The sequence below is a fragment of the Caenorhabditis elegans genome, chromosome IV (genome assembly GCF_000002985.6).
Source record: "Caenorhabditis elegans chromosome IV".
Lineage (NCBI taxonomy): Eukaryota > Metazoa > Nematoda > Chromadorea > Rhabditida > Rhabditidae > Caenorhabditis > Caenorhabditis elegans.
This window is the reverse complement of record NC_003282.8, coordinates 1,329,123-1,353,211: the sequence shown is the minus strand read 5'-3', so window position 1 is coordinate 1,353,211 and position 24,089 is coordinate 1,329,123. Positions and strand designations below refer to the sequence as shown.

The 24,089-nt window shown below is 34.9% G+C and overlaps 4 protein-coding genes and 1 pseudogene across 6 annotated transcripts; all 5 read right to left on the bottom strand.

Moving 5' to 3' along the window:
- Positions 1-234: 234 nt before the first annotated feature.
- rfc-2 (Replication factor C subunit 2) lies at positions 235-5,898 on the bottom strand. The gene is made up of 7 exons (NM_067668.7): positions 5,748-5,898; positions 5,570-5,676; positions 5,321-5,444; positions 4,358-4,436; positions 3,645-3,820; positions 1,427-1,681; positions 235-445 (listed from the first exon to the last, which is right to left on the bottom strand). Exons 1-7 carry the CDS (start codon positions 5,892-5,894, stop codon positions 329-331), a joined length of 1,005 nt encoding a protein of 334 aa, NP_500069.1. The 5' UTR covers positions 5,895-5,898; the 3' UTR covers positions 235-328.
- Positions 5,899-8,413: 2,515 nt separating this feature from the next.
- Positions 8,414-9,533, bottom strand: F58F6.5 (G_PROTEIN_RECEP_F1_2 domain-containing protein; the record flags this gene model as incomplete). The annotated part of the gene is made up of 6 exons (NM_067667.4): positions 8,414-8,518; positions 8,568-8,748; positions 8,799-8,924; positions 8,971-9,091; positions 9,203-9,346; positions 9,498-9,533. 4 exons carry the CDS (start codon positions 9,531-9,533, stop codon positions 8,860-8,862), a joined length of 366 nt encoding a protein of 121 aa, NP_500068.3. The 3' UTR covers positions 8,414-8,518; positions 8,568-8,748; positions 8,799-8,859.
- A 677-nt stretch (positions 9,534-10,210) lies between these two features.
- F58F6.6 (G_PROTEIN_RECEP_F1_2 domain-containing protein) lies at positions 10,211-12,124 on the bottom strand. The gene is made up of 8 exons (NM_067666.2): positions 11,965-12,124; positions 11,578-11,721; positions 11,344-11,464; positions 11,118-11,247; positions 10,884-11,067; positions 10,686-10,838; positions 10,551-10,634; positions 10,211-10,498 (listed from the first exon to the last, which is right to left on the bottom strand). The coding sequence occupies exons 1-8, from the start codon at positions 11,995-11,997 to the stop codon at positions 10,352-10,354; spliced, it is 996 nt and encodes a 331-aa protein (NP_500067.1). The 5' UTR covers positions 11,998-12,124; the 3' UTR covers positions 10,211-10,351.
- A 1,711-nt stretch (positions 12,125-13,835) lies between these two features.
- On the bottom strand, positions 13,836-24,050 carry F53H1.3 (UDENN domain-containing protein). Of its 2 annotated transcripts, NM_067664.8 has the most exons (12): positions 23,954-24,050; positions 23,646-23,767; positions 23,209-23,353; positions 21,650-21,755; positions 21,456-21,595; positions 20,101-20,366; positions 18,750-18,872; positions 17,901-18,024; positions 17,722-17,838; positions 14,728-14,830; positions 14,243-14,362; positions 13,836-14,186 (listed from the first exon to the last, which is right to left on the bottom strand). In NM_067664.8, exons 1-12 carry the CDS (start codon positions 24,047-24,049, stop codon positions 13,984-13,986), a joined length of 1,665 nt encoding a protein of 554 aa, NP_500065.2. In that variant the 5' UTR covers position 24,050; the 3' UTR covers positions 13,836-13,983. The 2 variants fall into 2 exon arrangements, with proteins under 2 accessions (NP_500065.2, NP_001380144.1); NM_001392256.1 differs by lacking the exons at positions 17,722-17,838; positions 17,901-18,024; positions 18,750-18,872; ... (4 more) ...; positions 23,646-23,767; positions 23,954-24,050 and having other exon boundaries at positions 13,837-14,186; positions 14,728-14,908.
- F53H1.2 lies at positions 16,778-17,316 on the bottom strand (annotated as a pseudogene). Its single transcript is given in 2 exon segments — positions 16,778-17,122; positions 17,128-17,316. Coding segments are annotated over 2 exon segments (534 nt in total).
- Positions 24,051-24,089: the final 39 nt, after the last annotated feature.

Sequence of the window (24,089 nt, the reverse complement as noted above, 5' to 3'; positions counted from 1 at the left end):
ATTTGAGCAAAATTTGAAAAATCCAAGAAAATTAATTTTTTGCATCAAAAAATTGAAAAATTCAAAAAGTGTGCAATTGCCGAGTTGCCGTACCCAAATTTTTAGCATTTCTCGGCAACTGGGATGAAATTGCTAAAGTTCCGAGGAAAATCCATCTATAAATATGTTTAAAGTGCAATAAAAATAATTAATAAAACGCGCAATTTCGCTGCGAGACCCAAAACTACATATTCTGTACAAGAATCGGGTTCATTTGAAATTTTGAAAAAAAAAATTGAGAAGATATGAGGATCGACGTGAAAAATAATTGAAAATCTCGGCAACAATTTTAGGCACTCGTAGCCGTTGCCGCTGCTGAAACTCGGCACAGATCGGCAATCAGACGGGAGAGTTGAAGTTTCGAAGTGAGTCCCTGCACGATACGCATATGGCACATGGCGATTTGCTGAAAAATTGTTTCGTTGTTTTTTTTTAATGGTTTTGGGCTAAAAAATTAAAATTTGGGCATAGCTTCCGCATCTCCAGTGACAAATGTGCTCTATTGCACAAATTGTTGGTTGGAATACGGTATTTATTGCATATTTCAGCCGAGAATACCACTATTCAAACCATCAATTCGGATAGAGAAACACACAAGTCACAGACAATATACCGGGAAATTCAATTCAGTTGCCAATTTGCCGGAAATTTCAATTTCGGCAATTTACCGATTATCCGGAAATTTTTATTTCCGGTAACTTGCCGATCGGCCGGATATTTTCAATACCGGCAACTTGCCGATTTGCCGGAAATTTTGATTTTTGGCAATTTTCCGTTTTGCTGGAAATTTCAATTCCGGCAATTTGCCGATTTGCCGGAAATTTTTGAATTCCGCTATTTTCCCATTTTGCCTCAAAATTCAATTCCGGCAATGTGGCGGAAATTTTATTTTTTATTTTTGGCAGTTTGCCAATTGGACGAAAATTTTCAATTCCACCATTTTGCCGTTTTGCCGGAAATTTCAATTCCGACAAATTGCCGATTTGCCGGAAACTTTCGATTCCGGCAAATTGCCGAGTTGCCGCAAATTTTCATTTCCGGCAATTTTACGGTTGGCCGGAAATTTCAATTGGAAATTCAGTTCAGTTGCCGAGTTGCCGGACTCAATTTCCGGTAACCAAAAACTAAAATTCGGCAATTTCCGGCAACTAGTCTTCGAAATTCACGATTTTCGCCAATTTTAGGCTACCAATCCCTAAAATCCGGTGGTTTTCGGCAATTTTCAGCCACAAAGGCCGAAATTTAGATATTCCGATGATCTAACAACGAAATTTCGCGTTTTTCGGCAAAACAAAGCTCCAAAAAACGCGGATTTTTGACAATTTTCAGAACACCCCGGGCGGCTTTTAGCCGCTCATTTTGGCTCATTTTCCACCCATTTTCTCACCCGAATATACTCCATTCTCAGCTGTTCGGACACATTTTTCGACAGCTCGACAGTCTTTACCACACGGAACAACGTTGATACAATATCGTCTGAGGAGAAGCCAAGCCGATGAAACTCGTGAATAATCTTGGATGCCTCGAAGAATTTGCGATCCGTACAGTAATGGAGCATTTTGATCATAAGGTCCGGGTGTGGCTCATCACAGACTTTCAGCACATTTTCCTTGTTCACAAGCTCGTAAGCGTTCACTGTTGCCTGGAAAATCGGAACATTTTACTTTTTTAGCCGGAAAATTGCATATTTTACATAGTTTTTAATTGAAAATAAGACATTCTAAATTTTCTACAAGTTTTCAGCCCAAAAATGGAAAATTTGTTTTGAAACGCAATTTTTGTTTAAATTTTCAGCAGATTTTTACTAAAAAAAAATTGGGCATAGCTTCCGCATCTCCAGTGACAAATGTGCTCTATTGCACAAATTGTTGGTTGGAATACGGTATTTATTGCATATTTCAGCCGAGAATACCACTATTCAAACCATCAATTCGGATAGAGAAACACACAAGTCACAGACAATATATAGGGAAATTTAGTTCAGTTACCGAGGTGCCGAGCCAAAATTTATAGCATTCCTCGGCAAAAACTAGAAAAGGCTAAAAAATCTTCGAATTTTTAGCAGGGATTTGAGCAAAATTTGAAAAATCCAAGAAAATTAATTTTTTGCATCAAAAATTGAAAAATTCAAAAAGTGTGCAATTGCCGAGTTGCCGTACCCAAATTTTTAGCATTTCTCGGCAACTGGGATGAAATTGCTAAAGTTCCGAGGAAAATCCATCTATAAATATGTTTAAAGTGCAATAAAAATAATTAATAAAACGCGCAATTTCGCTGCGAGACCCAAAACTACATATTCTGTACAAGAATCGGGTTCATTTGAAAAAAAAATTTGAAAAAAAAACATTGAGAAGATATGAGGATCGACGTGAAAAATAATTGAAAATCTCGGCAAAGCTCGTAAGCGTTCACTGTTGCCTGGAAAATCGGAACATTTTACTTTTTTTTAGCCGGAAAATTGCATATTTTACATAGTTTTTACTTGAAAATAAGACTTTTTCTAAATTTTCTACAAGTTTTCAGCCCAAAAATGGAAAATTTGTTTTGAAACGCAATTTTTGTTTAAATTTTCAGATTTTTACTAAAAAAAATTGAAAAATTGGGCATAGCTTCCGCATCTCCAGTGACAAATGTGCTCTATTGCACCGAATTGTTGGTTGGAATACGGTATTTATTGCATATTTCAGCCGAGAATACCACTATTCAAACCATCAATTCGGATAGAGAAACACACAAGTCACATTTTCATGAAATTTCCACTTAATTATACTGGAAATCGGCATTTTTGCAATTTTTGTGGGGAAAAAATTGTTAAAATACCCCTTTTTTAGATGTCCTTTATCGAAAAAAAAAATTAACTGAAAAATGTAAAAAATTTCAATATTTTGATGAAATTTCATGATTTTCACTGAAAAAATGAGAAAATTTTAATGAAAATTTCAATTTTAGGAAAAATTCTAAGTTTTTTTGTTGCAAAATGTAAAAAACTGGTGAAATCAACAAAAAAAAATGTTTAAATAAAAAAATGGTACGAAATCCAATTTTCATGAAACTTTTTGAGATTTTCAAGGAAAAAAGAACATTCAGCGAAATTTTATATTTTTAGACCAATTTTTCAAAATTTTGAAAATAAAATTATGGAGTTCGGAAGGATGGCCAAGTTTTCCTGGAAATCTTTTTTGGAAATCTTTTTTGGAAATTTTTTTAAAGTTTTTTTTTTTTTTGGAATTATCTGGAATTTTTTGGGATTGTTGTGAAATTTTTAGGATTTTTTTTTGAAATTTTTAAAAAGTTTCCTAAAATTTTTTGAATTTTTTTTTTTGGATTTTATTTTGGAATTTTTGAGATTAATAACATTTTTAGATTTTCACTGAAGAAAATTTGGAAAAGGTCAATTTTTAGTGAAAAAAAATCCTTTAAAAATATGATTTTTTTCACCTTTTTTACGGAAAACGCCAAATTCCAACTAAATTAGCTAAAATTTCCGGTTTTTCACTACTTTTAAGCACATACATTGTAAAAATTCTGGTCTAGAAAATTGTGAATTTTCGCAATTTTTTCCAGCGTTTTCAGCTCAAAATTCAGCCTTTTCCCGGATTTTCTACCTGTAAATTGTTCAACGCCTGTCGCATATCACCCTGTGCAGTGAACAGAATCGCTTCAAGACCCCCGTCGTCATAGTTGACCTTCTCGGCTTTTGCAACCTCCTTGACACGTGTCAACAGCTGTACGGGGCTCAATTTTGTGTAGCGGAGCAGGGCACAACGGGATTGAATGGGCTCTGAAAGGGGCAAAAATCGATCGATTTTTTGGGGAGTTTCCAGGCCGAGATCTGTATTAGTGTGGACGGCAAGTGCCGTTCGGAAATTTTTTGTCAGCAAATTCGGCAAATCGGAAAATCGCCGGTTTGCCAATTTGCCAGAAATTTCAATTCCGGCAATTTGCCAATTTGCCAGAAATTTCAATTCCGGCAATTTGCCAATTTGCCAGAAATTTTAATTCCGGCAATATGTCGATTTGCCAGAAATTTCAATTCCGGCAATTTGCCAATTTGCCAGAAATTACAATTCCGGCAATTTGTCAATTTGCCAGAAATTTCGATTCCGGCAATTTGCCAATTTGCCAGAAATTTCAATTCCGGCAATTTGCCGATTTGCTAGGAATTTGAATTCCGGCAATTTGTCGATTTGCTAGAAATTTTCAAAACCAGCAATATGCCAATTTGCCGGAAATTTCAATTCCGGCAATTCGCCAGAAATTTCAATTCCGGCAATATGCCGATTTGCCGGTAAAATCGTTTGCCGTCCCTAATATGTACCAATAATCTTCTCGGATTGATTGCAGGCCAACGCAAATCTTGTCGTCTTTGTGTACATCTCCATTGTGCGGCGGAGAGCCTGAAAATTTGGTTTTTTTTTTTTGGAAATTCAATGCAAAATTCGTATTGAGCTCGTTGAGAGCTTTCATTTAAGTATAATCATGACTGGGTTCCGAAAATTTCGAAAAAATTGGAAATTTTTTAATCATCGTGGCGGGGGACTAATTTTTCGAGTTTAGGAGGTTTTTTCGGATGAAAATTGCATTTTTTGGGGGGATTTTCATTGGAAAAAATCGAATTCCTCGCAGAAAAACTGGTAGATTGACATCCAAACTGGCTCAATTTCAAAAAAAAAAACACGAAAATTTTGATTAATTATCGTGTAAATTTTCCTGAAAAAATAAGTGAAATTGTGTGTGCAAAGTTACCATTTTTCTCGGTTTTTTTTGTGGAAAAAACGGGCAATTTTCTGATATTTGACATTTTCTCTTTAAAAAAATCGCAAATTGTCTCGGAAAACGCTAGAAATTCCGGATTTTTGACCATTTAATTTATGGCATTTTTCATTTAAAAAAAATTCGAAATTTGTACCAATTTCATTGCAAAAAGCTCAAAAATTGCGGAACTTTGATATTTTCGTCAGAAAATTCCGATTTTATCTAGATTTTGTCAAAAAAAAACTGAAAAATCTACTAAAAACACTCACTTTTCGGCTTTTTTTACTTAAAAAAATCCCGCCTACGTTTAAGTCTAAGCCTGAGCCTAAGCCTAGGCCTAGGCCTAAACCTAATCCAAAGTCAAGGCCTGAGCCTAAGCTAAAGCCTGAGCCTAAGCCTAAAAGCCTAAGCCTAAAACTTTCAGATTTATTTCCAAAATTATCGCAGCCTAGTCATGTTCATACTTAAATCAAAGCTCTCGTTGAGCTGAATTCAAATTTCCAAGTTTTTCGGCAAAATTCCGCACCTGCTGTGCACCATCGGTCATCGAATCGGCCTCGTCCAGTATGATAATCTTGTGACGGCCTTCTGGAAGTGTCACCTTCGTCTGGGCGAACGTTTTGATACGATGACGGACCACATCGATTCCTCTGGAAATATTGGCAGTTTTTTGAGATTTTTTTTTTGAGAAAAATTCAATTTTTTCAAAGTTTTTAGCGAAAAAGTCAATTTTTTTGCAATTTTTCCCAGTTATTCAGGGTTTTTTCTCACAAACCTCTCGTCCGACGCATTCAACTCGAGCACCGCTTCCTTAACCTTATCGCCGAGCAATTCTCGAGCCAACGCCCACACTGATGTCGTTTTTCCGCAGCCTGGGGGACCCTGAACGGAAAAATTCGATTTTTCACTTCACATTTTGACTTTTAAAATGAATTTTTCAACAATCTTCTCACCGACAAAACAATATTCGGCACATTTCCCTCGTGTCCGATCACTTTGAGCCGCTCGACAATGTTCTCGTTGCCGACAATATCGGCGAGCACTTTTGGACGATATTTCTCCACCCATGGCGCTAATTGTTGCTTTTCCGACTTTGACATAGCTGGAAATATTGAAAATTTGATAAGAATTCGATACAAAACTCGAAAAACGTGACGAAAATTCATGGAATGACAAAGAAAATCAGTTTGGCGCGCTTAAAATTCAAAAAACAAATATTATCCGAGAGGAGTACACCGAGCGGGGACAAGGTTTCCTCCTCGGCCGCGGCCACTTTTGCCAAAAAAAACAACAGATATTCATGAAATTGAGCCAGAATCGCTATTTTTGAACGAAATTTCGAATTTTTTTCACAGAAATAGTAAAATTGATAAAATGGGAAGTCGGAAATTACAAAAAATTGTAAATACGAGCTGTTTTTTCAGCGATTTCTAGCAAGAATTAAATGGAATCAGAAGAATTCTGGGCAGAAGAGCATTTTTGCAGATAGAAATATGTTAAATATAATACTATCAGTGTATCTGACCGGTTTAAATAAAGAAAATATGTACGACTGTGGCGGCTTCGGGCTGATTCTCACTTCTCGTGGCAAGTGGATGCACTTCATGGACTTTTAACAGCTACAACTTTTTTCGCGTTGGAGATAGAGCATATGGGCTCGAGCTCGAGCATTTGGGCTCGAGATTGAGCATTTAGGCTCAAGCTCGAGCATCTGGGCTCGAGCTCTTACTTACTTTACTTTGATACTTTGATGTCCGTTGGGTTCAAGTTGCGAAGAGGATAAACTCATTCCATTTTTTTTCACGGTCAGTACGTGCGATGGACAGCCATGGAACCTTCGGAGTGAGCATTCCAAGTCTTCTTCTTCCGACGACGACTTGTCCTGAGTCAGGACTCCTGACATCGAAAAAAGTTTTTTTGAAATAAATAAATAAATAAATAAATAATTAATAATTAATAATTAATAATTAATCATTACCTATATATAAAAAAATAGTGTCCGTTTGTTAACAAGTGACGTCATAGCTTACAAAGGCAAGGTGTTTTCGGCTGTTGGAGGGATATTAGTTTGTGGTTAGTAGAGGAATATGGGCGGGGTACTGTATTAGTACTGTAGGAGTACTGTATTAGTACTGTAGGATCACTGTAGTTTATGAAAAATTGTGTTTTTGTCTTTTGAAGAGATATAGGTTTGGGGTTAGAGGTGGGATATGGTCGGGGTACTGTAGTAGTACTGTAGAGGTACTGTAGGAGTACTGTAGGATTACTGTAGTTTATGAAAAATTGTGTTTTTGTCTTTTGAAGAGATATAGGTTTGCGGTTAGTAGTGGAATATGGTCGGGGTACTGTAATAGTACTGTAGGAGTACTGTAGGAGTACGGTAGGATTACGGTAGTTTATGAAAAATTGACTTTCCGTCTTTGGAAGGGAAATTGGAAACTTCTGGAAAATTCTGAAATGTTCCAGAACCTTCTGGGAATTTCTGGAAAATTCTAGAATGTTCCAGAACCTTCTGGAAAATTCTGAAAAGCTTTAGAACCTTCTGGAAAATTCTAGAAAATTCTGGAATGTTCCAGAACCTTCTGGAAAATTCGAAAAAATTCTGGATTGTTCTAGAACCTTCTGGAAAATTAAAAAAATGTTGCTGCGAGATCTTCGTGGCGAGAGCCATCGTGGCGAGACCCATCGTGGCGAGACCCACCGTGGTGAGACCCATCGTGGAAAGACCCATCGTGGTGAGACCCATCGTGGCGAGACCCACCGTGGTGAGACCCATCGTGGAAAGACCCATCGTGGTGAGACCCATCGTGGCGAGACCCATCGTGGCGAGACCCATCGTGGTGAGACCCATCGTGGTGAGACCATCGTGGTGAGACTCATCGTGGTGAGACCCGTCGTGGTGAGACCCACCGTGGTAAGACCCAAAATTTTGGCGGGAAATTTAAATTTTCTGAGAAAAATATTTTGGCGGGAAATTTAAATTTTCTGTGAAAAATATTTTGGCGGGAAATTCAAATTTTCTGAGAAAAATATTTTGGAGGGAAATTTAAATTTTCAGTGAAAAAATTTTGGCGGGAAATTCAAATTTTCAGTGAAAAAATTTTGGCGGGAAATTCAAATTTTCAGTGAAAAAATTTTGGCGGGAAATTCAAATTTTCAGTGAAAAAATTTTGGCGGGAAATTCAAATTTTCAGTGAAAAAATTTTGGCGGGAAATTCAAATTTTCAGTGAAAAAATTTTGGCGGGAAATTCAAATTTTCAGTGAAAAAATTTTGGCGGGAAATTCAAATTTTCAGTGAAAAAATTTTGGCGGGAAATTCAAATTTTCAGTGAAAAAATTTTGGCGGGAAATTCAAATTTTCAGTGAAAAAATTTTGGCGGGAAATTCAAATTTTCAGTGAAAAAATTTTGGCGGGAAATTCAAATTTTCAGTGAAAAAATTTTGGCGGGAAATTCAAATTTTCAGTGAAAAAATTTTGGCGGGAAATTCAAATTTTCAGTGAAAAAATTTTGGCGGGAAATTCAAATTTTCAGTGAAAAAATTTTGGCGGGAAATTCAAATTTTCAGTGAAAAAATTTTGGCGGGAAATTCAAATTTTCAGTGAGAAAAATTTTGGCGGGAAATCCAAATTTTTGTTCCTTTCATATATATTATTCTTGCGGTTATTGCAATATATATGATAAGTATAAACAAAGGAATAACGATATGTAGCAAAGTTTCCACCTGAAATCATTTTCAAATTTAATTTAAGTATCGATTTTGTAATAATCACAAACTGAATTCCAGCTGGCGTTGCTACTGTTTTCATGATTCCGCGATTGTCTGCTTCACAGACTAATTGATAATTTTTAGAAGTTTTATCATATCCATATTGACAATTTGAAGACATTAATGCATATTCCACACCAAAAGCAAATATGTAAATACTTGCAAGCCAAATATATATTGCCTTACTAGAATTATAAATTTTTATATTTGAAATCAATTATTAAAAAAAACTAACGATTCAAAAAATTGGTTTGTCCAGTTACGTAGAAAAAATACAAAAGCACGTTGAATGGAAATCACCAAATTCGAAAAAAGTATAGAATAATGACAAAAATCAATAAGATAAGAAAAAAAAATAGCTCTAGAAAAACACATCAATTAAATTGCAAAAACCAAAGAATACTTACGTGATTGCGTTACTTCTTTTGAAAATAAAGATAGGGCAGCTGGAATGTTTATGAATAGATTCGAAGCAGAAATTATAAAAGCTGATGTTGTTAATTGTGTCAAAAACCAAAAGAATCTCATCTAAATGTTGAATAAAAACTATTATTAGTAATTTCAACTGTATCATATTCAGATTTTCTTCAGTGTTAGATAACTCATGTTTATCGAACTGAACCTGAAGAAATCACTTACCGATTTGAAATTTCTCCATAAAAGTATTGATAAAACTAAAAAAGACAGTGTGAGAATTGTTGCTACTACTGTGGAGACAACAAATAATGATACCACTGAATAGTAAAGCCCGTGTTTTTCAGAGTCCGGTATTTCCAAAAGAAGCTGAAAAATGTTTCAAAGTGTTTACATGTGTCCAGGCCGTTTCAAATTTTGAATTTATTCAGAAAAATTGCAGTTTTTATATGAACAGATAATTCAATTTTTTTATAATTTTTCCATATGTACATATCAATATTAAAAAACGATATTTTACCTCACGTATTGGGCCTTCAACTACTGCAATTGACATATCGAACGTTTTTACGTTGCCTTCTGAATTTAAAACAAATTAGTCACTTTTGGAGAGCGAAGGAGTTTTCTTCTGAAGCTGGGATTGAAAATGAAGGACAGCTGAAATTGTTAGAAGAGCGGCAATTCACTCTGTCAACTTCGCAATAATTTGGCTATAGCGCGTGGTTTTCTCAAAATTCATTGAAAATGGCAGAAGATTTGAACAATGCGCGTTTGATGCTCACACCTATAAAAATTTCATTTCCAGATTGGTTTCTAGGAGCCATCCACAAATGTGCATTTTAACATGCCAGAGGACTGAAAACCGCAATTTAAAAGAACATTTTTAAGTACCCGATGAGCTTAATCCATATTTTTCTGTTTTTTCTTTGTTAGAATTGGAAATATTTTTGTTCCTTTGAGCGTACTGTAAACTCTTTTTTTTAACTGTGGTCCTCAAAATTTTTGATTAGAGTTTCAAAATATATCAAGACATTTTATCGTTTTTTGTTTTGGATGAATAACTAAATCTTTCACTTTAACTAATTCACAGCCACAGAAAGTTAATTATATTTTGAAGCCTTTTTGAAAAAGCTAAACCGTCGCTATTTCTGAAAACTTTCGAAGAAGACTCGTCTGATAACAATACTCTTTTAAAGTCGCATTTTTAATGTTTGAGTTTTGATATTCTGTACGTAAGTACATAAAGTTTATACACAGAAAAATTGAGTTTTATAAACAGAAAAAGTCAGATTGAATCAAGGAAAACATTTAAAAAAACGCGACTTTCATCAGAATATTTCCGAGGGGAAGTTCGTCAATATTATGTTGTTTGTTTCACTCCAAAGTTCTCGCAGCTCTAACTTGTATGTTCGACGGTCCTTGTGAGCTGACAGCTGAAACTCTAGTGGAAACAAGTTTCCGTATTTCTTTCGATGTGAAAAAGAAAAATGAAGGTGTGGCTGCACCGGCAAGTATTTCCATCTGAAAATATTCAGTTTAAAAATGGCATACAATAAAAATAAGTTTTGCTGACCGTATTTACAAAACGCTTGACTAAAAAAGCTCCAACATTTGTAATTTGAACAGATTGAGCAAATAAAAACACACAAGACGATGCCTGAATTTTTTAAATGAAAATACCAATTTGATTTGAACCAATTAAGCGTACTTGAAAAATTAAAAATACAAAAATAGCTTGCTTTAATATCAGAGTTTCGTTTTTGCTCAGTGTGCTGCCTTTCATATATATTATTTTGACAGTTATGGCAATATATATGATAAGTATAGACAAAGGAAGGAAAATTTGAAGCATAGTTTCCATCTGAAATTATCATTCTTATAAACGTTACTTTTTTTTGATAATCACAAGTTGAACTTCGGTAGGGGTTGTCATTGTGATAACGACATTTGCATAATTGGTTGTTTCACAAATCAATTGGTATTTTCTAGCAAGTTCACCAAAGCGATATTGACAATTTGAAGACATTAATGCATATTCCACACCAAAAGCAAATATGTAGATACTTGAAATCCAAATATATATAACTTTTCTATAATTTGAGAAACTTAAAGTTAAAATTAGTTTTTTTTTTCAACTAACGACTCGAAGAACCTATCCGTCAAATTCCGGAGAAAAAATACAAAAGCACGTTGGACGGCAATTACCAAATTTGAAAAAAGAATAGAGTAATGACAAAAATCGATTAGATAAGACACAAAATAAAACATTCCTATAAAAAACAAAAATTGTATTGTTTATCTCACTTTGTTCATAAATTTAGGCTGGCCCACAAGATCGAACTGCAAAGTGGGCAAATAATACTTACGTGATTGTGTTACTTCTTTCGAAAATAAAGATAGTGCAGCTGGAATGTTGATGAACAAATTTGCAGCAGAAATTACAAAAGCTGATGTTGTTAATTGAGTTAGAAACCAGAAGAATCTCATCTAAATGTTAAAAAAAAGTTGTTTGAATTGTATTTCCAACGAGTCAATTTTCAGATTTTTTTCAGCGTTAGTATATTCATGTTTGTTGAACTGAGCTTGTCAACATCACCTACCGATTTGAAATGTCTCCACAAAAGTATTGATAAAACTAAAAAAGACATTGTCAATATAGTTGCACCAATTGTAGACACAACAAAAAATGATACCACTGAATAGTAAAGCCAATTTTTTTCAGAGTCGGAAATATCCAAGAGGAGCTGAAATTTTAATTTTGATGCCACTAATTTTGAGATCCAGTATATTGAAAGGAATGTGGAATAGTACTCGTAGAGACTTTTTTTTAAAGTAATTGACAATGAACTGTGATGATAAATTCAGCCAAAGACGTCAAATTACAAAAAAACCATGACAAGAATTGCCAATTATTCTTAGTTTTAAATATTTTTTTCAATACTTCATGCAATTTTGTTTCAAAAATTTAATTTTAAAAGATATCTCACCTCTCGCATAGGCCCTTCAAGTCTTTTTTCCATATTGAAAATGCACTTTTATTGAATTTTTCAAATTACGTCCAAGAGGAAACTTGAAGGAAATTATATATTTTTGGAAATTCAAGAATTTTCCTGTGACGCCGTGGTTAAAAAGGAGAGACAGCTGAAAATACAAGAAATGTTAAAAGTTGATGTTGTTAACTTTAGATACGCATGGCCATAGGGTGTGGTTTACTGAATTTTGAGCATGTAATATGGCACATTTTAATATTCGAACAACGCGTGTTTATTGCTCACACCTATAAAAATTTCATATCCAGATTGGTTTCTCGGAGCCGGCCACAAATGTGCATGTTAACAAAAGACTAAAAAGCTCAGTTACAAAGAAATGTTCAAGTATCCCGCTCAAACCACATTTTCGTGTGACAGAAACACCATATGTAATGCTGAAAAAAAATCATTATGAACTTGATGCTTACTCTGATGATGGGAGAGATGTTACTTGGAGTTGCTGAGAAGGCATCTGCACCACTGACTGTGAACTATATAAAATCTGATTTTACTTCTATCAGTAAGATACCAAATTGTTTGTATTACACTGATCTAATTCATGGCAAAAGCACGTCCAGCGTTAATTTCGAAACGCTTTAGTGAAAAACTTGAAAAGATATCAATTTAGTTTTCATGTTTCTCAAACCAATACTTTTTTAGCCTTTTTTCAAAATAAGAACGCCAACAGAAAATTATGCCGTGCGAGAAAGTCGCTTCACCTTGTTCATCGGTTTTCATGTTTTTTCTTTGAAGTATTTCATAAATTGTTTGTTCCTCATTTATTCCTCATCCCAAAAAATTGCCAGTGTTTTGCCAGTTTTCCGCCGCGGTCATATGATTTTGCAATCATTTTCCTCTCTCACAACTAACTATTAGCAATTGAACAGCAGTGGAACAACCCTTCGCAACACGTTGCTAGTTTTATCTCGCCTTTTTTAAATATTTATCTAGTGTTATCCTTACAAAAATTGATTTAAAATTGACGTTGCATATATTCTTAGTGCTTCTATATTGGAACCCCACACTTAAAAAATACAATGATTTTTTTTTACAATTTTTTCGTTTAACTTATCAAGTTTGAATAGACCTGAAAAATAAGTCTAGCGATTTCCTTGATTCATTTTTATTTATTTTTTTTTAAATTGAGGTCATACATAATAAACAATTACCTTGCTTCTGATTACTTGAACAGTGCGTCAATGTTTACCACTCGCGAAAATATATTACGCAATCGGTACAAAACAAAAACAAGTAGTTTTCTTCCTCATCCCAAATTTCATTCCTTTCTTTTTTAGTCGGCGACGTATAGTTTCTCACATACATAATATTTTCAACTTTTCACAAATTAAAGTGTATTATAGTTACAGAATCATGAGTACGCAAAAAAGAATGACTCCATATGATTTTCCCATACTTTTGAATTTTTGAAAAAATCAGCTTTTATATATTTTTATCAATTTTTAAAAAAATACTTTCGTACAAGCTAGTATACTTTTTTTGGCATATTCTGGGGTATTTTTGACTATGCTGAACAGTTTTATGAAATAAAAAAGAATGACTCCATATGATTTTCCCATACTTTTGAATTTTTGAAAAAATCTGCTTTTTTTTAAATATTATGGATAAGTTTCTGGACCAACAAGTTTTGCAGAAAAGTGCAGTCATATATGCATGTAAAAAATGAATTTAAGACCAAAACGCCTCTAGCGCGGCCAAAATCGAATTTCTAGACCCAGAAACGTATCCATAATATTAAAAAAATTCTCTATCGCATCCGATAAGAATTCTTGCAAAATTCCATAATTTTTGTGCCACCTTTTTGTGCTAGCAAAAAATTAAAATTTATTTACAGTACAAACGGCACACAAAGATATGATAAACTAGTTTCCGGGCTCTTGATGGGGAGAAAATTATGCTTCAAGACACGTATTTTAGAGGGGAAAATTGACAAAAAAAAGAGCAAAAAAATACAAAAAATTAAGCCAAAATCTCGCGCAACGAGCAATTCGACATGAGCAACTGCTTGAGGTCGTCGTCCACGTTTGACAGAATTTTCACGACTTGGCGGACCAAATTTCGGCGGATTTCAGTGTCCGGCGGGCATTCGATAATTCGTTCGCGTATTCGAAGCACCAAATCCACAATTTCCACGTTATGCTTCGTGGCAAGCGTTTGGGAGCCTGAAAATATATGGAAATTTTGGCCTAAAACCGGCTAAAATTATCTAGAAACTTACAAAAATCCGCAGAGCACAGGGCTTCCACGTAATGCGTCTTGAGTTGAGCATTGACGTCACGCGATCGCATTGAAAGCCAGCCGCCAAAGTTGGAGCAAGTTATGAAACGGCGGTAGAGCCCTGAAAATTGAGAGGAATTTTACAAGTTTTTGTTTTTTAAATTTTAAAAGTGTTTAAAATCGAGGATTTTTGATGAAAAACGCAAGTTTTCAGTGAAAAATCGGCCGAAAATCCGAAAAATTCGAGTTGTTCGTTAAAAAACAACTTTCAACAGTTTTACGTGCAAAAAACTGAAAAATCTCAAAATTTTGAATTTTTAGGCTGAAAATCCGAAAAATCTTGGAATTTCTAACCAAATTTACATTTTTTTTTTGCACGTAAAGAATGGAAATTCCAATCGAAAAGCTTGTTTTACAACTGAAAACTAGAATTTTTAATTTTTTCCCGGCGAGACCCGCTATGCGCCTTTGGACGGGTTATTGTACCTTGCCAGTCTCCTTTGGTTCCACACGTCAGTGAAGGTCCTCCATTCGTCTCAAGTGTCGCCAGAAAGTCGTCCATTGAAAATGGCCGAGTACTCGGGATTCCCTGGAAATAAAGGAAAATAGAAAATTTGACATTTTCAGCCAAAAAAGCTTGAATTTGGATTTTCAGCCAAGTTTTTAGCCCAAAAAAAATTGAAAATATGGGCATAGCTTCCGCATCTCCAGTGACAAATGTGCTCTATTGCACCGAATTGTTGGTTGGAATACGGTATTTATTGCATGTTTCAGCCGAGAATACCACTATTCAAACCATCAATTCGGATAGAGAAACACACAAGTCACAGACAATATATAGGGAAATTCAGTTCAGTTGCCGAGTTGCCGTATTAAAATTTATAGCATTCCTCGCCAACTGGGATGGAAAAAACCAAAAAAAAATTTCAGAAAAACAAGCGGAAAAGCTTTGAATTCGAAATTGTGAAAAAAATTTGCAAAATCCAAGAAAATCCGGAAATTTTAAGATTCCGGCAATTTTCCAATTTCCCAGTTTTTCCCAGCTTTTTAATGTAAAAAACTGGTCTGCAGTCGGTCTACGGTCTGCAGCGCCGAACTAAATTTCTTTCTCGGATTTGATTTACTTGAGTTGTTGAAACCCGTATGACTTGAAAAATAGGTTTTATTTCATGTCTAATATTTGGCATATGTTTTCCTGGGGTACGTCATATTAAAAAAAAAGATTATATGTGTGTATCAAAGTTTGTGAAAATAATTTTTGCATTGAAACTTTGTTTTTGAAAACAAGAAAAACATTTTTTGAAAAGTTCTCGTCAGCAACAAATCCGCTGTCTGCTCTATTTTTTTTTTTGTCAAAGTGCCTTATGGATAAGACATTGAAAAAAGTGTAAAATAAGTGATTGGTAAACATTTGTTAGTAGATTGCATTTGCTGTCTGATGTAGTTTTTAAGTTACGTGTGAAAAATCATCATGAATATGAGGACATGTAATACACAAGTATTTATCTGATGTATTTTTAAAGTTATACGGGTTTTAACAACCCAAGTAAATCAATACGGAGAAAGACATTTAGTTCGGCGCTGCAGGTCGCTAGGTCGCAGGTCGCTAAGCGACCTATGTTGTGACTTGGGCTCCGGAGAGCCGGCGCATCTCAACTTTGCGGATGTATAGTTAATTAATTGGTCAGAATCACCCACGATCCCACAATGAACATCCGCCGCCGAATACTAACAATATCTTCCGTATTCTTCCAAGAACATTCGCTCTAATAATCATTTAATAAACAATTATTATTTGAATTACCGCCAAGCAATGCAGGCGCGCTCTACGGACAACAACGGAGTGTCGTAGCGCGCTCTCTTTAGCCATTGCTCACATTAAGTATTGGCCTAAATTTGATGATGCAATTATCGCCACTCTCCTCCGATTCTCCCATCGTGTGATGCCGTACTCCTTCTAATTAATTATTATTCGACTCCTGGCTGCCCTGCAGCACATTCTCTAAGTTTTTCCTGATCAATAAACAGGTTTTTATTCGTACTAATTGTTCTGTTATATTCACACCGCTCATCCCTCCTCTCGTTCCGTCCGTCGTCTTTTTTGTCACTCCGAGGTTCTGGCTACCTCTCGGATTGGAGTGTCAACATGCACGTCATATTTAAAAAAAAAATGATTATATGTATGTATCAAAGTTTGTGAAAATAATTTTTGCATTGAAACTTTTTGTTTTTGAAAACAAGAAAAACGTTTTTTGAAAAGTTCTCGTCAGCAACAAATCCGCTGTCGTTTTTTTTGTCAAAGTGCCTTATGGATAATACATTGAAAAAGTGTAAAATAAGTAATTGGTAAAAATTTGTTAGTAGATTACATTTGCTGTCTGATGTAGTTTTTAAGTTACGTGTGAAAAATCATCATGAATATGAGGACATGTAATACACAAGTATTCATCTGATGTATTTTTAAAGTTATACGGGTAATAGTGGTGCAAGTAGTAGTGGTGCAAAGCACCACGGTGGATCCGTGGAGGTCCTTGGATCATTGAGATCCGCCTGGATCGAAAGTTCTGGTGGGGAGGCCCAGTGCCTCTGCCACCTTTTTCGGATCCGTCCACAGTTTAGACGGAGTGAGCGGGGGTTGGATAGAACATCTCAGCATGTGTTCCACATTCCCTGTGACATCGCCGCACTTCTTGCAGGCTGGCACCGTGTCGTTGTTGATTCTCGCGAAATAGCTTGGAACCATGGTTGAGTGACCGCATCTGATTCTGGCTAGCTCCACTCTTGTTCCTCGCGGCAAGGAGCTTTCCTCACCATTTATGGCGGGGGCAGGGCGTCCAAGTACGTTGTTCGGCTGCTTGCTGTTTAGGAAGTTTTTGATGAAGGTTCGGACTTCTGAATGGCCTTGGTCGTTGAGCGGGGATTTGTCCAGGCATTGGTGGTGCTGCTCGGATAGTCTAACGGCGGCTCTCTGGGCCTGTTGGTCGTCCTCTCAAGGGGTCTTCTTGCTTTTAGGTCTTTGGATGGGTGGCCAGGGGTGTTCAGTGCTGCAATTGCAAATTGCTGCTTGCGGAGCTCAGAGGGATTGGAATGCAAGGGGCCGTCGCCGCCGGTCAATCTCCCTCCAACGTACCTGTACGAAGGAGCCAACTCCCTTGCAAAATCAAACACCACAGATGGATTTGTGGAGTTCTGCGGAAAGGTATACGGGTTATAACAACCCAAGTAAAAGTAGAATACGGAGAAAGACATTTAGTTCGGCGCTGCAGGTCGCTAGGTCGCAGGTCGCGATGCGACCTGCCACTCCAGGTCGCAGGTCGACCTAGGTCGACCTATAGCCACCCCTAAGCTAGAGAACTCAGAATTTTTAACAACATGGTAGAAAAAATTCGGCAAAAGCGGGGAAACTTGGACATTTTCAGATTTTTGCCAGCGAAAAACTGATGAAATTCGAGAATTGTTCCATATTTCCGGCAAACGTACCTTAAACGGTGACATTTCCTTTTTCAACGGCATCAGTGAGCTCAAATATCTCTCCATTGGAATCATAAAACTGTGGGTTAACTCCAAGAAGTGACGCTGTAGAATATTGTGTTGAACCTGGCAAATTTTCAGTTTTAAGTACAGTAGGAAGGGGTACTGTAGGTAGCGGGGTACTGTACCTCCAACGAGTTTCCGGATCGGAGTAATTTCTTTGCGAGGGATTTATCTTTCGAGAGAAATGGCTTGTATTGAGTGTATAGGCCGGCTGGGGTGTCCAGAGTTCGGGAGGATGACCACGTTTTTCTGGAAATTTGTTTTTTTTTTTGTTGGAATTTTTAGAATTTTCTGAGATATTCTGAAATTTTCAATATTTTTTGGAATTGACTGGGAATTTATGGGATTTTTTACAAAACTTCAGATATTTTGTGGCATTGCCTGGGGTTTTTTTTTGAATTTCTGATATTTTTTGCAATTTTTTTTAACTTTAAAAATTTTTCTTGGGAATTTTCTGGCATTTTTTTGAATTTTCTGAGATTTTTATAAGATTTTTTGGAGTCTGAAATTTATCAGTTTTTCTTAAAATTTACAGATTTTTTGGAATTTTCAGAGATTTTTTTTTTGAAATTCTGAGAATTTTCTTGGATATTTTAAGAGAATTTCCTGGGAGTTTTAAGAAATTTTTGGGATTTTTTTGAAAAATTGTCCAGATTTTTTGGAATTTTCTGTGTTTTTTCTGAATTTTTTTTTTGTAATTTTTCTCAATTTTGATGTTTTCTGCAATTTTTCTTTTTTTTTTTGGGAATTTTCTGAGATTTTTTGTAATTTCTGGGAATTAAAAAAAAAAGAATTCTGGGATTTTCTGACAACTCCTAGGAATTTTATCTAAAATTTCCTGGAAAATTTTAAAATTATTTTTGGAATTTTTAGAAATCTTATAATTTAATTTTTTTAATCCAAAAAATTTCTAAAAATTCCAAAATTTTCTAGAACTTTTTTTTTGAGTTTTTCCAAAATTTTCCAATAATTACTTCGGCTTCTTCATATCGTCTCCACCAATTTCAGCTCCTTGCTCTGCGACTTTAAGTATATGCGGCCAATGGTCCAGGGCTTTGATGAAGAACGGATTCGTTACGCCAAGAATCACACGGGGTCTGCAAAAAAGTGATTTTTAATGAAATGTTCAGCAAAAATTGAAAATTTGGGCATAGCTTCCGCATCTCCGGTGACAAATGTGCTCTATTGCACAAATTGTTGGTTGGAATACGGTATTTATTGCATATTTCAGCCGAGAATACCACTATTCAAACCATCAATTCGGATAGAGAAACACACAAGTCACAGAAAATATACAGGGAAATTTAGTTCAGTTGCCGTATTATTTTGTCCTACTTTGCGCAAAGTCTGAATTCGGGTCTCGCCACGAAAACCTGTGGGTTACTGTGGGTTTTTGTGACAAGACCCAAAAACAAATTTGCGCAAACTACGTCATTTTTATGCTCAAATTCTTGATACTTTCGTTTTTTTTTCCAAAAAAAAACTCTTAAAACCGTATTTGCCGTTTACCGTCGTGAAAAATCGGAAAAGCCCATAAGTTTTTCAATTTTTTTCTGAAAAAAGTCCGAAAATCAAGCGGAAAAGCTAAAAATTCAAAATTTCAGCAGGATTTTGAGAAAATTATATCAAAAGCTATGTTAATTTTTGGGTTTCACCAAAAAATTGGAAATTTGGCCAAAGTTTTTCACTTTTTACATTTTTTTTATGTAAAAAACTGGAAAATTCGACAGTTTTTGCAATTACCGAGTTACGGAATCTATAAAATCAAATTGTCCAATATTTTTGTCGAAATTTTCAGTTTTGAACAAATCTTTTGGCGTAAAAATTGGAAAAATGACACAAGCTGGGTTTTCGCTGATTTTTGAATGAAAAAATCCGGATTTTTAGCACAAAAAATGAGTTCAACTCTCCACCACGGGAAAACTTTTTGCGAATTTTTTCATCCCAAAAAAAAAAAGGAAAAAAAAGGTCCAGAAAAAACAAACAACATTTTTGTCGCAGTCACCGAGGACCTAGGATTTCCTCATCCTCCCTGGCTCAATCGGTAACTGCTTGGGCCGGGGGGCCGATTGAAACTCGAATTTTCCAGTTTTTACAGCTTTTTAAAAATAAAAACTGAAAAATTCGAAAATTGCCCAGTTGCCGAGTTACCGTACCCAAATTTATGGCATTCCTCTCTGGAAAATTTTATTTTTCAATATTTTTGTCGAAATATTCAGATTTTAATAAATCCTTTGGCCTAAAAATTTGAGAAATGGCACAAGCCGAGTTTTCGCTGATTTTTGAAGAAAAAATCAAAAAAGGATTTTCAGCATAAAAACTAACGGCGATCGACTTTTCGACGAATATTCTCGAAATTCCGAATCATGAATCGTAAAATACGGTCGAAAATCGTTGACAATCCTCAGAGGTGACAGTAATCCAACGATTGACTGAACTAAAGCAGAAGTGATGGATGGCGTCGGAGCAACGATGAGAAGGGGCTCGCCGAGCAGTACAAGCTCCCAGAGCAGTGGCAAATGATGGACGTGCTGTACAATTGATGTAGTGAAATCTGGACGGACAAGGCGTTGAGAATCATCGTCTGATAGCTGAAATAGTAGCAAAAATTTGAGTGGTTTTGGAGGGAAAAATTGTGGGAAAATCGATTTTTTTTTTGTATTTTAATACGAGTTTTGAAAATTTTTGACACATTACACTACAAAAATTTTGCTGAAGATTTTTCGATTTTCGATATTGTGGATTTTTTTAGAGAATTTCTGAGATTTTTCGAAATAATTTTAGAAAACTCTAAACATTTCTGGAATTTTCAAAGATTTTCTAAAATTTTCGTTAATTTTGAGCTTTTGTCTGATTTTTTTTGCAAAAAACTTCTAGAATTTTCGGTGTTTTACAACAACAAAAAATATGGGGATTTTTAAAGACTTTTTGAAAAAAGTTTAGGAAACTAATAAAATTATAGGTTTTTGAAGGATTTTCTCAAATTTTTTCAAAAAATTTTTGAAAATTTTCTGAAAAATTTTGGATTTCTCGAGATTTCAAATTTTTTTTTTAATTTTTTGAAAAATTTTGTGATTTTTTTGGAATTTTTCGAAAATTTCTAGAATTAAAGCTCTTAAATTTTTGAGTTTTTTTTCTGAAATTTTCACAATTGCCCGATAGTTTTGGGGGTTTTTGCGATTTTTTTGTCCAAATTTTGATAATATTTCGAATTTTCAGAAATTTACGCAATTTCTAGTGAATTTCTCTAAATTTTCTGATAAATTTTGGATTTTTTGAGATTTTTAGTGAATTTATAATACACTTCTTTTTGGATAATATTTTAGATTTTTCAGTTTTGTTTTTTTAATTTCTGAAAATTTTTGTAATAAATTATCTCCAATTTTTCGTTAATTTTCAGCATATTTTCTGATTTTTTGAAGAAATTTTCTTTTTCGAAAACTTATAGAATTAAAATTCTGAAATTTTTGTGATTTTCTTAAATTTAAAAAAAAATTCAAAGATTCTGGAACATCATTGGAATATTCTTCAAAAAATATCTAGAAATAAGAATTTTTCGGCTAAAAATTTCACAATTCTCTATTTATTTCAATTTTCTGATAGATTCCGGACATTTTTTCAGACCAAAAATGTTCAATTTTTCGAGTTTTTTTTTTCCAATTTTTTCCAATTTTAGCTACCTCAACATGTCCATCAAGCCGGAATTCATATGGTAGATCACAGGCGGCCGGTAGGCGGCAACTGATTAAAGTACCGAGCAACGGTAACTCAATAGTCCGACCAGCGTGCGGCTGTTGCCACGTGTCAATGTGATGGCAGGCTGGAAAATTTCAGAAAATTTTAGTTTTTTTTTCCAATTTCAGGTGGCGGCTACCTGCTTCAATTGCTGCTTCTCCACTTTCAAAAAAATGCTCAGCGATGCGGGCGGTAACTGAGTAGAACAAGGAAAACAGTGGGAGCACTGACATTAGGACGATGCTCTGGAAATAGAAAATTAGCTAAAAAAAAAAAGGAATGGATTTTCAGCCAAGTTTTCAGGCTGAGAAATGGAAAATTTGGGCATAGCTTCCGCATCTCTAGTGACAAATGTGCTCTATTGCACAAATTGTTGGTTGGAATACGGTATTTATTGCATATTTCAGCCGAGAATACCACTATTCAAACCATCAATTCGGATAGAGAAACACACAAGTCACAGACAATATATAGGGAAATTCAGTTCAGTTGCCGTTCAATTTTGACCTACTTTGCGCAAAGTCTGAAAAAGTTGGGTCTCGCCACGAAAAAAAAAACTATTCGAATTTCCTATAAAAAAAACAAAAAATACAAATTTTTTGATTTTCATGGGAAAAACATCGAAAAATTCAAAAATTTGCCGTTTTTTCCGTAAAAAACGGATTTTTTACCTGGAAAAAGCCACAAAAAATTCCGAAAAACAAGCGGAAAAGCTAAAAATTCTAATTTTCAGCAGGATTTTGATTAAAAATTAGAACAATCCAAGAAACCACTAGGTTTTCAACAAAAAATTGGAAATTGAGCAGAATTTTTCAGTTTTTACAGCTTAAAAAAAAAACATCATAAATTCCGAGTTACCGTACCCAAATTTATAGCTTTCCTCGGAAACTGGGATTTAAAAAAAACAGAAAATTGTCAGAAAAAAGGGTTTTTATGGGTTTTTTTTTCAAATTTTATAATAAATTTTAATGTCGAAATTTCCAAATTTTCTACTTTACACCCGAAAACAGCCAAATTTCCGCGCTAAATGAAAATTTGGGCATAGCTTCCGCATCCCCGGTGACAAATGTGCTCTATTGCACCGAATTGTTGGTTGGAAAACGGTATTTATTGCATATTTCAGCCGAGAATACCACTATTCAAACCATCAATTCGGATAGAAAAACACACAAGTCACAGACAATATTGTTTTCGAGTTACCGTATAACTTTGACCTACTTTGCGCAAAGTCTGAAAAAATTGGGTCCCACCACGAAAACCTGTGGGTTACTGTAGAATTTTGTGACGAGACCCAATTTTGTTTAAAATTTGCGTAAAATACGCCATATTTATACTTAAATTGAAGCTCTCATCTAGATTAATAAGAAAATGCCAGTAAAACTGAAAAAAACGTCTTAAAAGCTTAATAATTCCAATTTTTCTGGGAAAGGTCATAAAATTGTGACAATTTGTCGAATTTCCTTTTTAAAAAATTGAAAAGCCTAAAATTTTCCATTTTTCTGGAAAAAAAGCCGACAATCCATAGTTTTACCCTTTTTTTGGCAAAAGACGAACATTTAAAAAATTCCGTTTTTTCCAAAAAAAAGGGGAAAATACTAAAAATTGTTCCATTTTTCCGGAAAAAAGTGAATTTTAGCGGGGAAAAACTCGAATTTTCACTCAAATTTTCGCCAATTTTATTGCGTTCCGGTTATGAACCTTCTGATAATATCCTCGATGAATTGTCGGGTCTTTGCATTGCCGAAAATGCACAAAACCGTATAAATAGTGTGTATCAAAGGGTAGAGACGTCGGAGATTTGTCGACAAACGACTTTTGGCAGTCTCTGACGTCACTGATTGCTCTGAAAATTTTTAATTTTGAGTATTTGCATTGAATTCAGCTCACTTAAAGCTTCAAAATGAGTATAAACATGACCTAGTTTGCTGAAATTTGAAAAAAGTTGGGTCCCGCCACGAAAACCCAATTTTCTTCAAAATTCAGCAAAGTAGGTCATAATTATACTTAAATCAAAGCTCTCGGTGAGCTGAACACGGAAATCACTCGCAAATTTTCAGATTTCAGCCAAAAAAATTTTTTCTCAAAATTTGAAAAAAAAATATTTTTTTCCGAAATTTTTAATCTCAAAAAATCACCTGCGTATCCTGAAATGAAAATTTGTGTCTCGTGCATTACTGGAATTCGAGTCTGGAAATGCCAAATAGCAGATATTGATTTTTTCAGTGTTCGATAGAATTGCGTCTCCTGGGTAGATTACCTGAAAAAACCAGATTTTTTTTTTGTCAAAATCGTGCTCAGCTCGTCGAGAGCTTTGATTTGAGTATAATCACATTAATCATTTTAAAAAATGCGAAAATTTCCGGGTCTCGCAGCGAAAAGTCAGAAAATCCGGGATTTTTTGATTTTTCTGCATTTTTTTTTCAGTTTTTCTGCAAATCCTCACTTCCAACGCCTGTCCAAGCTCCAAATCAAACGTGACCACACAAATGCAGTGAAGCCAGTCGCGAAACCGGTCCCATGGCTCAATATCCGGCTCCATTCTGAAAATTTTCAAGATTCCAGGTTTTCTGTGCTTTTTA

What these genes read in the sequence shown, in the direction of transcription:
- rfc-2 (NM_067668.7), bottom strand. Translation starts at nt 5,894, where the DNA reads ATGTCAAAGTCGGAAAAGCAACAATTAGCGCCATGGGTGGAGAAATAT. An exon ending in TGCCGAATATTGTTTTGTCG is followed by an intron (nt 5,677 to 5,747) that starts GTGAGAAGATTG and finishes TTTTCCGTTCAG; the next exon opens with GGTCCCCCAGGCTGCGGAAA. An exon ending in AGGCGTTGAACAATTTACAG is followed by an intron (nt 1,682 to 3,644) that starts GTAGAAAATCCG and finishes CCGATTTTCCAG; the next exon opens with GCAACAGTGAACGCTTACGA.
- F58F6.6 (NM_067666.2), bottom strand. Translation starts at nt 11,997, where the DNA reads ATGGAAAAAAGACTTGAAGGGCCTATGCGAGAG. An exon ending in GAAAGAAGTAACACAATCAC is followed by an intron (nt 11,248 to 11,343) that starts GTAAGTATTATT and finishes TGTTTTTTATAG; the next exon opens with GAATGTTTTATTTTGTGTCT. An exon ending in TCAAGCGTTTTGTAAATACG is followed by an intron (nt 10,499 to 10,550) that starts GTCAGCAAAACT and finishes GAATATTTTCAG; the next exon opens with ATGGAAATACTTGCCGGTGC.
- F53H1.3 (NM_067664.8), bottom strand. Translation starts at nt 24,049, where the DNA reads ATGGAGCCGGATATTGAGCCATGGGACCGGTTTCGCGACTGGCTTCAC. An exon ending in TTTCATTTCAGGATACGCAG is followed by an intron (nt 23,354 to 23,645) that starts GTGATTTTTTGA and finishes AAAAATTTTCAG; the next exon opens with AGCAATCAGTGACGTCAGAG. An exon ending in AGAAGCAGCAATTGAAGCAG is followed by an intron (nt 21,596 to 21,649) that starts GTAGCCGCCACC and finishes GAAATTTTCCAG; the next exon opens with CCTGCCATCACATTGACACG.